The sequence below is a fragment of the Galeopterus variegatus genome, unplaced genomic scaffold, assembly GCF_000696425.1.
Source record: "Galeopterus variegatus unplaced genomic scaffold, G_variegatus-3.0.2 Scaffold7077, whole genome shotgun sequence".
NCBI lineage: Eukaryota > Metazoa > Chordata > Mammalia > Dermoptera > Cynocephalidae > Galeopterus > Galeopterus variegatus.
In genome coordinates this window covers 59936-76524 of record NW_007733188.1, presented here as the reverse complement: position 1 = coordinate 76524, position 16589 = coordinate 59936, and the positions used below count along the sequence as shown (strand labels likewise).

General features: G+C 35.7%; 1 protein-coding gene across 1 annotated transcript in view; it reads left to right on the top strand.

The window, feature by feature from the left end:
- Positions 1-16589, top strand: part of LOC103607057 (syntaxin-binding protein 5-like) — a gene marked incomplete at both ends in the record, with an annotated part of 88996 nt that overhangs the window by 13371 nt on the left and 59036 nt on the right. The window contains one exon of the mRNA XM_008591600.1: positions 3244-3307. Coding sequence (XP_008589822.1) covers positions 3244-3307 — 64 coding nt within the window. The remainder of the gene's footprint in view (positions 1-3243; positions 3308-16589) is intronic.

Here is a 16589-nt window from a genome sequence, read left to right as displayed (position 1 = left end):
GAATTTTCTCTTCTATGCCCACAAATTTTAAGTAGATTTTAGTTGGTTGGAATGGCTGGGAGAGAGGATGACAGGAGATAAAGCTGGGGAGATAATCAGTGTATATAACATAAAATGTCTCGTAAGGCAGTTTGAGAATTCATAAGGCCAAAAGGAAACTAGATTTTGAAGAGTTTTAAGTGGAGATCTGACTTGATTAAATCTATATTTTAGAAAGACTAGTCTGAATGCAGGTATGGAGAAATGATTGGAGAGAGGAAAGACTATTCTTGGTAAACATTATGGTGGTGATTGTAGGTTGGAGATAAGCTGACATATTAAAGAAATGTTTAAGGTAGAAGAGGCAAGAATAATAGAGAAAAATTAAAGGTGACTCCCAAATATTTTGCTTGAGCAACTGTGTATAATGGTGCCATTTAGTGAAAGAGTGCAGGAGATTGAGTAGTTTGGGAGTAAAATAATGAGTTCAGTTTTAGGTAGGTTGAATTGTATGTGTTGATAAGACATTCAGATGGAGGTGTATGGGAGACTGGTAGAAGGGGGGTATATGTATCCAAAGGTAATGAGATCAGAATTTACATTGTTGTTGAAACAATGAGAATGAATGAAGTTGTGTATGAAAAGTATATAGAAAAGAGGTAGCAAACTAGTAGCCAGTAAACTAATTATGACTCACAGATTTGTTTGATCATCAGAATACTTAAATATGTTCTGAATTACTAGTTTCCAATATTTAAAAATTGGTGGAATAGAAATAAAAATTTGGATTTCCTTTTGTGAAAAGAATTCAAAATGAAACTATCCTAGTTTAGCATTTCTGCATGGCCATAATCAACTGGAACTGAGTAGCAACTTTCTTTTTGTAGGTGGGTAATGCACAATTCTTATTCAACCCATTTAACTCATTTGCAATACCTGCCTGGCTCCTGTGGGCTTTCACATTCATGAGCACATATTATATTGGAATAGATGACAGTCTAGTACAGAATACCAAGGAATATCAATATTTAAGATATGGGAAGATAATGAAAAATCAACAGTGGAAACTATCAAGAAGCCATTGTGGTGAATGGGAGGAAGAGAAATAAATGGGGATATTTGAAGAATTACTAGGCATTATTTAGGTGGCTATTACATGAATTTAAGTTCATTGATAATTCTAGCAAAAGTAATTTTTGTGGAATTTTTGGACTTCAGAGTCCACAGATGAATTTTATTTTTTAGGTCAATTTCTCATGACTGTAAGTTTTGCCAGAAATGGTTTTTGGGTTTTAGAAGTTTGATGTTAGGGAAAAAGTCAGAAGAAATATACCAAAATATTAATAATCATTATCTCTAGGTAGTAAAATAATGTGAAACCTTTTTCCCTCTTAATTTTTGAAGTCTTCTAAGTTTTTAAAAACGTAATAAATAATATTTCTTGTATAGTCTGAAAAAGTCAGTACAGACAACTGAAGTTTAATGCTAGAATATTTTCTGAACTAGAGTGTTGTATAGAGTCTGAGAATCTAAGTGGAAGAGTCTTACATATATTCTATGTAGTGTTCCCCAAGGTATATTTCAGTGATTCCTTTAATATAACGAATAAAAAGGATTCAATTAACCCATAATTTTGGAAAATATTGAAGATTTGCAATACTCATTTGCATAGTACTCTAAGGAGTTCTGTAGGAAAAAGGTATTTAACTGTATTTAGTTTGAGGTTTCCCAAACATTTTTTGACATGGAACACTTTTTATGTGAAACATTTTGAATCTTCAGTAGTTAATCATGGAGTACACTTTGGTAAATGTTGGTCCAATCAAATCCAAGAGACAGATAGGGGTTTGTGGTTTTTTAGCTATAATTAGTTCCTAAAGGATAATTTAAGGATGTTGTCCTTTATCAGAGGATTTATACCTTTATGGAACATTGCATTTATGTGTAAATGATATGTTACATATTAATGTGGAAAGAACTGCAAAAAGCTCTGTAAGCTTTTTACAAAGCCCTGTTTAGTTTTTTTTTCCCTTCCTGCATATATTCTAGAATGCACATAGTAGCTGTGATTTCCAATTATCACAACAATCATAATGCATATTTTTTATTTAATACATACTCTGTTTTGCTATTATATTAGGTGCTATATGTGTATTGTTTCTAATCCTCATCATTATTATTCAGTAGGGTTAGTGTTACTATTTCCATTTTTAGATGAGAAAATTTAGGATGAATTTGCCAACAAAATTCATCAATTTCTAATATATCTGTATATATTCCTCTGGGTCACTCTGAAGAGCCAGTATCAGGGGAACCCAGAATTATTTAATTCATTGCTTTTCTCTGATTCCAGATAGTTTCTAAGATTTAAATGTTCTTCATTGTTTGGTGCAGAATCTTTGATGGTTTTCGTGTGTGCTTAAGAAATAATCTAAAACTATGTCAATATAATCATAATAAGAGCAATCTGGCAAAATTAGATCAAGAAAGTCTGTTGGAAAACTGAGTAATAATAAATCTCTGTTCATATCAGGTCATATCATATTTAACCATGCATAATCAGATTCAACAATGACATAAGTTAAACTAGGAATTATTTTAATAAATGCTAGATATAAGAGTAGAATAAATTTAAGGTCAGATTGACAGAGTACAGGTACTTTTAACAATACGCTGTTAAACATAATTGTCTGTTATTGATTATGCTGGATAACAGGAAAATGAGACATAACCAATGAATTAGGTTTCCCCAGTTTGCCAGTTTTCTGTAAGATGGTTATCACTAGTGTGAGTTTCTTTTTAAATCAAAGGTGCCACTGTACTTTTCTTTAGGGGCAAAATCAGAGGAGATTTCATGTCAATGGAAATCTTAAATGAGGTATGTACTTTGAAATTTGGTTAAAAGAAGTTTACAGTAGCAGCCTTGTGAATGTAGTATTCTTTTGTCAGTATAAATAAAAATTCAATTTAAAATTTTCAGAGGCCCATATCTGGCAATGAAGATATCAAATAACAAAAAATCCCTTTGTTGGATGGATCTTTATTCTTAAACCTGATTTTTTAAAAATTGCAATTACTTTAATAGAGTTAGTAGGAGAAAGAAAAGTTGTTAGTAAAGAAAACCAAAAACTCACATGAATCTGAGCTTAACCCCAGAATATTGGGAGTTTATTCCAGTATAGTCTTAATTTCTTTGTTCTAGTCTCTAACAGAGAAGTATTTTAATGTTTAGTTTTTAATTACTGCTTTGAATTGATTTAACAGATCCACCAAGACTCATCCAGGTCCAGTTGTACATTTAAGTGATAGCCCAAGAGATGAAGGGAAAGTGAGTATTATAATACCATTATTCTTCCTTTTGTTTTCTTCATTCTTAAAAAAAAGGTATTTCTTACTGTTATTTTATGCTTAACATCTAGCACAGTTCATAGCAATCAGTGTTATCAAAAATTAGTTTGTTGGATGAATGAATGAATGAACAAATGAATGAATGAGTGAATGAATTATTCATACTAATAATGGTCCCATACTAAGTTTTTAGTTTCCCGTGGAGCTAAAGTAGATATTTAATTCAGGAATTTTGAGGAGGTAACATGTAGAACAACTTTAACTTTCAGATATTCTATACTTGAATTTAATGATTATCAATATTATTAATCATTCACCTCTGTTATTGAATTTTGGTAGAGATAAATGACCAATATTAAATAAAATAAATAAGCCAATCTTGATTTTACAAATATGAAGATAATATGGAAAATGTTATCAGATCGTAGAAATAATTCTTATTTATCTTCATTATTTCATAATTTGCCTCTGATGATGAGGAAACAAAGTTGCTAATATGAAAAGATCTAAAGTGTCAATATCATAAATAAATGTCTCTCCAAGTATATAATTTTTGCTAAGTACTGTAGAAAACATTAAAAATTTATTTAGTGTAGATTTGGTTCTTTGTTTATTTTTAAAGGATAGAGACTGAATTTTAATTGAAACTGTTTTAATAGCTGTCCTTGGATTCTCTGGTATATTCTATGTATGAAAGCATAGCAAATGAAGACAAATTTTGTTTTTTCCTTTCCAATATTTATAGTTACATATACATCTTTTTGTTTCGTTGGCTAGGACCCCAGTACAGTATTAAGTATAAATAGCTTTAGTGGGAACTTTATTTTGTTCCCAACCAAAGGAAATGCCTTCATGATTTCAGCATGTTATTGATTTGTAGTTTTAATCTTGTTGCCTGAAAAGATACTGGAAATTATTTCAATTTTTAAAAATTTGTTGAGACTTGATTTGTGATCTAACATGTGGTCTATCCTGGAGAATGTTCCACATTCTGATGAGAAAGAAGAAAGTATATTCTGTAGTTGTTGGATGGAATATTCTATAGATATCTGCCAAATCCAGTTGGTCTAATGTGTAGTTTAAGTCCTATGTTTCGCTGTTGATTTGTTGACTAGATGATCTGTACAATGTTGAGAAGGGAGTGTTGAGGTCCCCAACTATTATTGTATTGGTGTCTGTCTCTCTCTTTAGGTAAAATAGTATTTGCTTTATATATCTAAGTGCTCTGATGTTGGCTGCATATATGGTTACAATTGTTATGTCTTCTTGCTGGATAGACCCCTTTATCATTATATAAGGACCTTCTTTGTCTCTTTTTATGGTTTTTGATTTAAAGTTTATTTTATCTGATGCAAGAAGAGCTACTCCTGCTCATTTTTGGTTTCCATTTGTGTGGAATAACTTTTTCCATTTCTTCATAGTTAGTCTGTATGAGACTTCACAGGTGAGGTGAGTTTCTTGTAGACAGCATATAGTTAGGTCTAGTTTTTTAATTCATTCAGCAAGTCTATGGCTTTGAGTGAGAAATTTAGTCCATTTACATTTAGGGTTATTATTAAGAGGTATTATCTTATTCTTGGCATCTTATTTTTTTGTTTGCCTGTTTTAAATATCTTTTGTTTCTTTCTTTCCCTTTTATTTTTTGTCATTGGTGTTCATTGGTCTTTTGAGATGATAAGATATAGTTTCTTTCTCATTTGCTCTACCAGTGAGTTTTGTTCTTTCTTGTATATTCATGGTGGTGATTGTCATTTTGAGGATTCCAGATGCAGGTCTCCCTTGAGGATTTCTTGTATGGCTGGTTGTGTGGTGGTGAACTCCCGCAGTTTTTGTTTGTCTGGGAAAGACACTATTTCTCCTTCATTTCTGAAGGAGAGTCTTGCTGGGTATATAGTATTTTGGGCTGGCAGTTTTCTTTCTTTTTTTTTTTCTTTTAGAACTTTGAATTTATCATCCCATTCTCTTCTGACCTCTTGTGTTTCTGCTGAAAAGCTACTGTTAGTCTTATTGAGACTTCCTTATAGGTGATTTGATGCTTTTCTCTTGCTGTTTTTAGTACTCTCTCTTTGTATTTGACTTTTGACAGTTTGGTTATAATGTGTCTCATAGAGGACCTTTTTGGATTGTATCTGGGGATCTTTGAGCCTCTTGGATTTGAAAGTTTGCATCTCTCCCAATACCTGGGAAGTTTTCCACTATTATTTCATTGAACAGGTTTTCAATGCCTTTTCCTTTCTCCTCCCCTTCTGGAACATCTATGATTTGGATGTTTGTGTGCTTAAGGTTGTCTAATAGCTCTCTTAGATTTTCTTTAGAACAGCCTAACCTAGAAGCATAAGTCTTCCTTCAGGGAGTAATAGACTATACACAAAAGAAATAGAATACCCTCCAAAGGAAATGAGGACATGACTAATACTCTCAGCCATTAGGGGAATCTATGCAGAAATGTTTTTAAGGGTTTGAACTTGGGGGCTGCAAAGAGGAGAGTTCATTTACATGGGAGCAATCACCAATGATTTGAGATTTTAATGCTTTGGCAAGGACACTTAGATCTGGTCCTAGTAATTTCCCAGGATAGCTCTTTGAAGCCTGGACTGAACAAAGGCATATGATAAATAAAGATGCCAGAGCCTTTTAGTATAATGTTGAAGAAGGTGTCAGGGGCCGGCCCAGTGGCGCACTGCTACAGTGTGCCGCTTGGGAAGCGCGGTGGCGCTCCCGACGAGGGTTCGGATCCCACATACAGACCGGTTCCCGCTCACTGGCTGAGCGAGGTGTGGGTGTGGCGCTGAGGGTTGCGATCCCGTTGCCGGTCCCGGTCCAGTACGGGCGCGACACTGAGGGTTGCGATCCGTTGCCGGACACGAAAAAAGTACAGTGTGCCGCTTGGGAAGCGCAGTGGCGCTCCCGACGAGGGTTCGGATCCCACATACAGACCGGTTCCCGCTCACTGGCTGAGCGAGGTGTGGGTGTGGCGCTGAGGGTTGCGATCCCGTTGCCGGTCCCGGTCCAGTACGGGCGCGACACTGAGGGTTGCGATCCGTTGCCGGACACGAAAAAAGACAAAAAGGAGAAAAAAAAAAAAGAAGGTGTCAGAAGACTCAGGGAGATGAAAGTATTAAGATAAATACACTGTTTGTCCTGGCAACTTGCCTCCTGACTGTATTCCTCAGGAAGCTCCTTAAGCACGTTGTCTTCACTTAACCTAACGAAGAATGCTCTGGAAAGGTAACTATGAGCATATTTGAGAAACATGATAGAGGTTGTAGGAGATGATGGCAGAGACCCAGGCTCCATAATACCTATGAGGATTAAATATCATGGATTGGTAAAAGCTAGGTCACAATATTTAACTATTTGGCAAAAATGGACATAATTACCATAACAAGCAGTGAGGCTGGAGTGGCAATGCAGGAATCTGTGGTAATAGCTAATATATCATGATGTTTCTAGGAGCAAAATTAGGTGGGCAGCTGACCAAGATGTTGCCTGATTTGCATAATCAGAAAAAAATCAAAAGCAGTTTAGCTGTTGACATTCACAATCCAAATGGAAAATCATAGTATCTCATGAGGTTTCTAGAGTTAAGTCATTTCAGAGATCCGGAATCCATTGATTAGAAGAGAAGTCACTTGCCCCTAAAGAAGGATCCTGAAATGCCCCCATAAGTACATAAAGTAATTATAGGAGCATCTGTGGTCTCTTGCAAGAGTGATTGTTTACTTTTTCAGTACTGTTAGTTATAGGGTCAGATTAGATATTGACACCAGGAAATCTGAAAAGCAATTGTGGTCCTCTAGTTAAAGGCAAGGCATACAAAACTAACCAACCAGGTGATACATGGAATTTTGGCCCAAGTCTAATTTCACAGTAGACCCAGTGGGTATATAGACACACCCAGTTATTTTCACTAAGTATATAATTTGGATAAATATGCTAAGTACCTGGAATAATCCTCATATTGATTTCCTGACATTGTAATTAGAGGCATCATAGTAGGTAAGGAAAAAGGGAAACTCCTGAAATAGTCTCTCTCTGCCAAACTTGTAATCAGAAGCAATGCTGCATCTTTGAAGAAGTTTCAGAGATTAGCACGATAAGACATCCTTGTTGAATTCCATTGTCTAGGTTTTGCAAAAATCAAAATGGATCAAGGTTGATAATAGTAAACCACTGTAGTATTAAGTTAGTGATATCACCAATCATAGCCACCTTGTTGTTGATACTTTTATGGGTTCAGATCAATACAGCCTTTGATACTTAATATATACTTCTTGATATTGTGAGATATTTTTTTCTCAATATCCATCAGCAGAGAGTATCAAAATTACTTTTACAAGAAGGAATAGTAGTATAACTTCACAGTCTTTCCCCAGGACTGTGTTATTTTTCCTGCTCTCTATCATAATACAATCCTCAGGAACCTTGATTTTCTGGACATTCTTTAGAAAACATACCAGTTCCCTTTATTGATTATATGATACTAATTGGATCTGGTGAGAAGAAGTGGCAAGTATCTACATGACTCATAAGACTCACGTGTCAGAGGGCAGGAAGAAAATTCAACAAAAGTCCAGGGGCCTGTCTCATATGTGATGATTTTGAGGGTTTTATAGTCTGGGGCATGCAGGGACAGCTCTTCTAAGTTAAAGCATAAGCTATTGTACTTCTCCTTACTAAGAAATTGTCACATTATTTGGTGGGCCTTGTTGGATTTGGATAATAGTATATAATGCCCTTGATATTTCTGCTTCAAATAATTTGTTAAGCCAACCAAAAGTCTGCCAGTTTTGAGTGGGAACTAGGGAAAAAGAGGACTGTTCACCAAGTCAAAGTTGCTTTGCAAGGTACCCTACCACTTGGGATCTGTGATCTAATAGATCTGATTGAACTTGATGTATCTGACAGATAAGAATGTTCTATTGGAAAGCCCAATAGGAGAGTCACAACAGCTAGTCTCCATTTTCAAAGCAAGCCCTGTCATGATGCTGGGCCCTTGTAGAGACTGAACCATGGGATGTAAGATTGGGTGGGAGAAATTGTATATTCAGGAGATTGGCTTTGAACTGTTCAAAAGGCTTGAGTAAATCAGATGTACAGGGAGCTCAGACTTCCATCTGTTTCAACAATGCCTTTCTCTCAACCCACAGATATGATCTCATGAGATGAGAGGGGAATACCTAAAACCAACTGATAGAGGAGGAAAGAACTCAGTCCTGCTTCACAGATTAGGTGATTGGTTGGCACTAGCTGGACCAAACTACTGCTCAATTACATTTCCACTTAGGGGTGACTCTGAATGACACTAGTAAAGAAAAATCCTCACAATTGGCAGAACTATAAGTAGTATACCTGATTATGCATTTTGTATGGAGAATGACACAATCATTAAAAATCCAAATACAAAAATTCCATTCTGCTTGAAAATTTAAAAACTCTATTAAACAACCATTAGGTCAAATAGAAAATACAAATCAAAATTGAAGGATATATAAACAATAATAATAATGAAATAGTACATATCAAAATCTATGGAATATAATTATAATAATTGTCATAAAATAATTTGTAGCCTTTAATATTTATATCAATAACAATTATAAATTAAAATACACCAATCTATGGTAAAACACAAAAATCCGGAAAGAAGAAATAGAAAATAAAGCAAAAGGAGGCAAAAGAGACATAAAAATAAAAGCAGAACTTGAGTTAATTCTCCAGATTGTAAGCTATATTATAAATGAATCAACATGCTTGTTCTCTGAGTAGAACATAAACAAAATATGCAAACTACTCTCTAACCTAATCAAGAAAAATAGGGAGAAAGCAAAGTTAAACTAAATAATTCACAAAGCAAGGGGGAAGCATACTAAAACTAAAGAAATTTTTTTAAAAATTCAGATTAAATTATTTTACACAACTCTAGCAGGTAGATATTTTTTAATTGGTTATGAATATTCATGGAGTATAAAGCACTTGTGCCTAAGATATGATGGTCAGATCCATACTGGCAGCATGCCCATTACTACAAATTGTGATTATACCCCGTGTCCCCCACCCAATTATTCCCCCCATTATCCCTGACCTCCCTCCCCATCCTCCTTTCCTCACTCCAATTTGAATCCACAGGTATGTTCTCCCCCTTTACAAGTCCAACATGCCACTGTGGGCTTTCTTTCCTTCCTTCTTTCTCTCTTAGCTCCAACTTATGAGTGAGTACATACAGTATTTATCCCTCTGTGCTTTGCTTATTTCACTCAACATAAGTTTCTCCAAGCTTATCCATGTTTTTGTTTTTTTTTTTTTGTCTTTTTCGTGATCAGTAAGGGGATTGCAACCCTTGGTGTGGTGTCGCCCACACCACACTCAACCAGTGAGCGCACCGGCCATTCCTATATAGGATCTGAACCCGCGGCGGGAGCATCGCTGTGCTCCCAGCGCCGCACTCTCCCGAGTGCACCACAGGCTCGGCCCTCCATGTTGTTCCAAATGGGAGAATTTCATTCTTTTTTATGGCTGAGTGGTATTCCATGGTGTATATATACCCCATTTTCCTTATCCAATTTTCCATCAATGGACATTTAGGTTGGTTCCATATCTTGGCTATTGTGAACAGAGCTATGATGGACATGGGAGTGCAGGTATCCCTTCGACATGATGATTTCCATTCCTTTGTGTATGTACCCAGAAGTGAGATTGCTGGATCATATGGAAGATCTATCTGTACTTGTTTGAGAAACCTCCATACTCTTTTCCATAGTGGTTGTACTAATTTACAGTCCCACCAACAGTGTGGGAATGTTCCCTTCTCTCCACATCCTCGCCAGCATTTGTTATTCTCTGTCTTTTTTATTATTCTCTGTCTTTTTTATTATATCCAGTCTAACTGAGGTGAGATGATATCTAGCAGATAGATTTAAAAGCCTAGATAAAATGGGTAATTCCCTAGGAAAATTATGAACATTGATACCAATGGAGACAGAAAGTTTAAGAAAATATAAAGTTATTAACTTACTATTCTCACCCAAAAGTGTCAGACCAGAGAGCTTTACAAATAATTTTTACTAAATTTTTAAATACTAGATAATCTCAATGGTACGTAAACTGTTCTAAAGCAGGGATTACCAAACTATATCTAGTGGGACAAATCTAGCCTGCCTCTTATTATTGTAAATAAAGTTTTATCGGAGACTGTACAGTCTGGAGTGCTTAGAATGTTTACTGTCTGGCCCAAAAACAGTTTACCAATATAGTTTTGAATATAGTTTCAAAAAAGGAATATTTCCAAATTGTTTCTATGAAGCAATTACAATTGACAGCTAAATCTGGTAAAGGCTGCACAAAAAGGAGAGGAGGTGGAGCAAGACAGCAAAATAGAACTCTCCAGCCATTAACCTCATGTAGTAACATCAATTTGAACAACTGTCCATACAAGAAAATGCCTTCATAATCACTAAAGAAACCAAGTGAGAGAACACAGTACCTGTCTTTAGCATAATAACAAGAAAAGACACATTGAAGAGGGTATAAAGGATAGCCATATTGCATATACCATCTCTCTCCCCCAACCCAGGCAGCAGAGTGCAGAGACAGAATCTGTCTGCTTGGTGGGTATGGAGAGAAGGGAAGCATGTGGAAGACTTTGCCTTGTAATTCAGTACCTTCCCTGCCACAGTAAAACACAGCACTGGGGCAGAACCCCAAGGCGCATGATTCCAGGCAGGAGCTTCTAGATCTACTTGTGCCAGAAAGGAATGTGCTGTCCTAATGAGATTTAATCCCAGACAGCTTCACCACAAGGACTAAGGTGGCATCAGGCCCTGAAGTAAATATAAGCATCAGTCTCCAGTAGTGGCCACAGACCTTTGGTGAGCCCTGGTGCTGCACTGCTCTGGGATGTCATGGGCTTTGGGTGTGACCCAGTGTGGTGCCAACTGCTGTGGATGCAAGATTGCTTTCATCATTCCTCCCTCAGCTCCAGGTAGCACAGCCTAGAGAGAGACTCCTTCTGCTTGGGGGAAGGAGAGGGAAGTGAGTGAAGGACTTAGCCTAGGAAGCCAGGGAAGTCTCTCCAATCTTCCCCAAGTCCATCAAGGCTAACTAAAGACCTCAGAGTCTGCAAGAGACTCACAGCAAAGTTGGTCTTAGGACGCCATCTAGTGCTAAAATGGCTGCAGTGACCACAGGCTTATAGAACTTAATAGTCAAAACACTTTACATTCCTGGAAAGCCCTCTGAAGAAGGACAGGTACAAAACAAGGCCAGACTGGAAGACTGGAATAAATATCTAATTCTTCAATGCCCAGACATTGATGTCCATTCACAAGCATTAAGAACATTCAAGGAAATATGGCCTCACCAAATGTACTAAATAAGTAGCCAATGACCAACCCTGGAGAGACAAAGATATGTGACTTCTCAGAGAATCCAAAACAGCTGTTTTGAGGAAGCTCAATGGAACTTCAAGAAAACACAGAGAATCAATTCAGACATTTATCAGAAATTTTACAAAGAGCTTAAAATAATAATACAAAATCAACAGAAATCCTTGAGCTGAAAAAAAATGGATGAACTGAAAAATGCATTAGAGGGTCTCAACAGCAGAACTGAGGAAGCAGGAAAGAAATCAGTGAGACTGAAGACAAGTTATTTAAAGATACACAGTCAGAGGAGAAAAAATAATGAAAAGGAACAAAGAACGCTTACAAGATTGATGAAATAGCATCAAAAGAACAAATGTAAGAGCCATTAGCCTTCAAGAAGGAGTAGAGAATGAGAAAGGGGTAGCAAGATTATTCAAATAAATAACAACAAAAATCTTTTTAAACCTAGAATAAGAGAGAAATATCCAGGTGCAGGAAGGTCAAAGGTCACTAAGCAGATTCAACCCAAATAAGACTACTCTGAGCATATAACAATCGAACTCTCAAAGTTGAAGGACAAAGAGGGAGAATCCTTTGCATCTCCTAAAAGCAGCAAGAGAAAAGGAGCAAATAACATATAAAGGAGCTCAGATATGCCTGGCAACAGACTTCTCCATGGAAACCTTATAGCCAAGAGGGAGTATGATGACATATTCTAAGTGCAGAAGGAAAAAAAATGCCAGTTAAGAATAATGCACCCAACAGAGCTATCCTTCACACATGAAGGAGAGAGAAAGACTTTCCCAGACAAACAAAATCTGAGGGAAATCACTATCAGGCCGTCTTACAAGAAATGCTAAAGGGAGTTCTTTAATCTGAAAGGAAAGAACCCAAATCTGCAACAAGAAGGCATCTAAAGGTATAAAACTCACTGGTAAAAGTAAGTATGCAGTCAAATTCAAAATATTTTAATATTATAATTGTGGAGTGTAAGCTACTCATATCTTTAGTGTGAAGACTGAGAGAGAAAACTGTTAAAAATAATAGTTATAACAATGTATTAAGAGATAAGGAATATAAAAAGATGTAAATTGAGACATCAAAAAGTCAAAGTTCTGCAGGGGGACAAAGTTAAAGTACTTGAGTTCTTTTGTTTGTTTTTCTGGGTTTTCTTTTCTTTTTTTTAAACTTGGACATAGTTGATTGTACATATCTGTGGGGTATAGCATTGAATATCAATACCAGTGTGCAATGTGTGTTGTTCAAATCAGGATAATTAGTATATTTATCATTATACAATGTAATCAATTTTGGTGGTCTTTTACCAGTTAAAGTGTAGAATTCTTTACCAATTAAAATGCAGAGTTCTTTAGTTTTTTTCTTTGTGGTCAAAGTTAAGTTGTCATTAGTTTAAAATAACTTTTATAACTATGAGATTTTTTTGTAAGCCTCATGATAAACACAAAGCAAAAACATATAACAGATACAGTAAAAATGAAAGGCAAGGAATTAAAACATAACAGCAGAGAAAATTGCTTAACCACAAAGTAAGACAGAAAGGAGTTACAAAACATCCAGAAAACAAGTAACAAAATGGCAGTAGTAATTTCTTACCAATTAATAATAACCTGAATGTAGATGGACCGAATTCTCCAATTAAAAGACATAGAGTAGCTATCTGGATTAAGAAAAAAAAAAGAGTCACCTATATGCTGCCTGTGAGAAATTCACTTCACATATAAAGACACATACGGACTGAAAGTGAAGAGATTTAAAAAGATATTCCATGCAAATGGAAACCAAGAAGAGCAAAAGTAGCTATACATATATCAGGTAAAATAGACTTTCAGTAAAGAAAGATTAAAAAAAAAAAGAAAAAGAACACCATTGCATAATGATAAAAGGGTCAATGCAGAGTACACACACACTGGAGCACCTAAATATATACAGCAAATATTAATGGTTGCTGAAGGGAGAGACTGACTAAAAATACAATGATAACAGGGAACTTCAACACCACTTTCAACAATGGACAGATCATCCAGATAGAAAATCAACAAAGAAACATAGGAGTTAAACTGCAGTCTAGACCAAATGGGCCTAATAGACACTTAGGAAACATTCTGCCCAACAGCTGTAGAATATATATTCTTCTCTACAGCACTTGACACATTCTCCAGGACAGATCATATGTTAGACAGCAAATGAGTCTTAACAACTTTTTTTAAGTTGAAATTATATCAAGTATCTTTCTTCACCATAATGGAATAAAACTAGAAACAGAGGAGGAACTTTGGAAACTGTCCAAATACTTGGAAATTAACATGTTTCAATGAAGAAATTAAAAAGGAAATTAAAAAATTCCTTGAGACAAATGAAAATGGAAATGCTACATATCAAAACCTATGGGACACAGCAGTTCTCAGAGGAAAGTTTATAGTAATAAATGCCTACATTAAAAGAGGAGGAAGATCTCAAAAAAAAAACCTAATGCTACACCTCAACAAGCCAGAAAAACAATGTAAACCTGAAATAAGTATAAAGAAAGAAATGGTAAAGATCAGAGCATAATTAAATAAAATACAGACTTAGAAAAAACAACACCAGGGCCGGCCCGGTGGTGCACTGGAGAGTGCGCCGCTTGGGAGTGCGGCGGCTCTCCCGCTGAAGGTTCAGATCCCATGTGGAGACCGGTTCCCACTCACTGGCTGAGCGCGGTGCGGGTGCAACACCGAGGGGTGCGATCCCATTGCCGGTCCCTGGTACGGGCGCGACACCGAGGGTTGCAATCCCGTTACCGGTCAGTAAAAAAGACAAAAAGGAAAAAAAAAAACAACACCACCAAAGACCAACAAAACAAAGAACTGTTTTTTTGAAGAGATAAGCAAAATCAGCAAACTAACTAGACCAACTGAAAAAGAGAGAAAATTCACATAAAATCAGAGATGAAAAGGAGATATTACAACTGGCAATACAGAAATACAAAGGATACTAAGACACTAATATGAACAACCATAAAGCAACAAATTGAAAAATCTAGAAGAAATGAATTAATTACTGAACACATACAACTTACCAAGATTGAATCATGAAGAAATAGAAAGTATGAGCAGATCAAAAATGAGTAAGGAGACTGAAGCAGTAATAAAAAGTCTCCCAACAAAGAAAAACCCAGGACTTGATGGCTTTACTACTGAATTCTACCAAATATTTAAAGAAGAGATAATATCAATTCTACTCAAACTATCTAAAGAAGTTGAAGAGGAGGGAATACTTTCAAACTCATTTTACAATGCCAGTGTTACCCTAATACCAAAACTGCACAAGGACACAACAGTAACAGAAAACTACAGGCCAATATCTCTGATAAACATAGATTCAAAAATTCTCAACAAGATACTACCAAACTGAATTCAACAACACATTTTTAATCACTTATCTTGATCAAGTGAGATTCATCCCATGAATGCAAGGATGGCTCAACATATGCAAGTCAATAAACATAGTACATCATATTAACAGAACAAAGTACAAAAATAATATGGTCATTTCAATAGATGCTAAAAAAGCCTTCAATAAAATTCAACATCCTTTATGATAACTCTCAACAAATTTGGTATAGAAGGAACATACTTCAATACAATAAAGGCCATATATGACAAACCCACAGCTAATATCATACTGAAAAGTTGAAAGCTTTTTCTTTAAGATCTGGGACATGAAAAGGATGCCTACTTTCACCACTTTTATTCAACACAGTGCTAGAAGTTCTAGCTGTAGCAATTAGGTAAGAGAAAGAAATAAAGGGCATCCATATTGGAAACGGAGGAAGTCAAATTATTGCTGTTTGCAGACAAAATGATCATATACAGCAAAGCCTTGAACAACTTACGTGTGAATTTTTTTCAATTAACCATGGGTTGAAAATACAGTATTCACAGGAGCAGAACCCATATATATGAAGGGCCAATCCTGAATAGACAGAGGACTGACTTTTCATGTATACAAACTCTGCAGGCTGACTGTTATACGTGGATTTTTGGCTACCTGGACGGTAGGTGCCCCTAAATTCCCACATTTTTCGAGGGCCAACTGTATGTGGAAAACCCTAAAAAAAAAATCCCTAAAGATTACACACACACACAAACTGTTAAAACTAATAAGTGAATTTAGTAAAGTTGCAGAGTACAAAATCAACATACAAAACTGAGTAGCATTTCTATATGCCAATAGTAAACTATCCAAAAAAGAAACCAAGAAAGCGATTGTCATTATAATAGCTACAAAAGAAAAAATACCTTGGAATAAACTTAACCAAGGAGGTGAAAGATCTCTATAATGAAAACTATTAAACATTGATGAATGAAATTGAATAGGACACAAATAAATGGAAAGATATTCCATATTCATGAATTAGAAGAATTGATATTGTTCTATTGAAAATGTTCATATGACACAAAGTGATCTACAGATTCAGTACAATTCCTGTCAAAATGCCAGTAACATTCTTCAGAGAAATAGAAAAAAAAAATCTTAAAACTCACATGTAATGCAAAAGACCCTAGATAGCCAAAGTGATCTTGAGCAAAAAGAACAAAGCCAGAGGCATTAGCTACCTGACTTCAAAATATACTACAAAGCTAATAGTAACCAAAACAGCATGGTACTAGCATAACAACAGATCCATAGAACAAAGGGACAGAATAGAGAATCCAGAAATAAATTTATACATTTACAGCCAAGTGATTTTGACAAAGGTACCAAGAACACACATTGGTGAAAGGGTAGTTCCCCAATAAATGGTGCTTGGAAAACTGGACATCCATATTCAGAAGAATGAAACTAGACTATCTTTTGCCATTCAGAAAAAACATTTTTGGGGGGGGCAGCTGGCTAGCA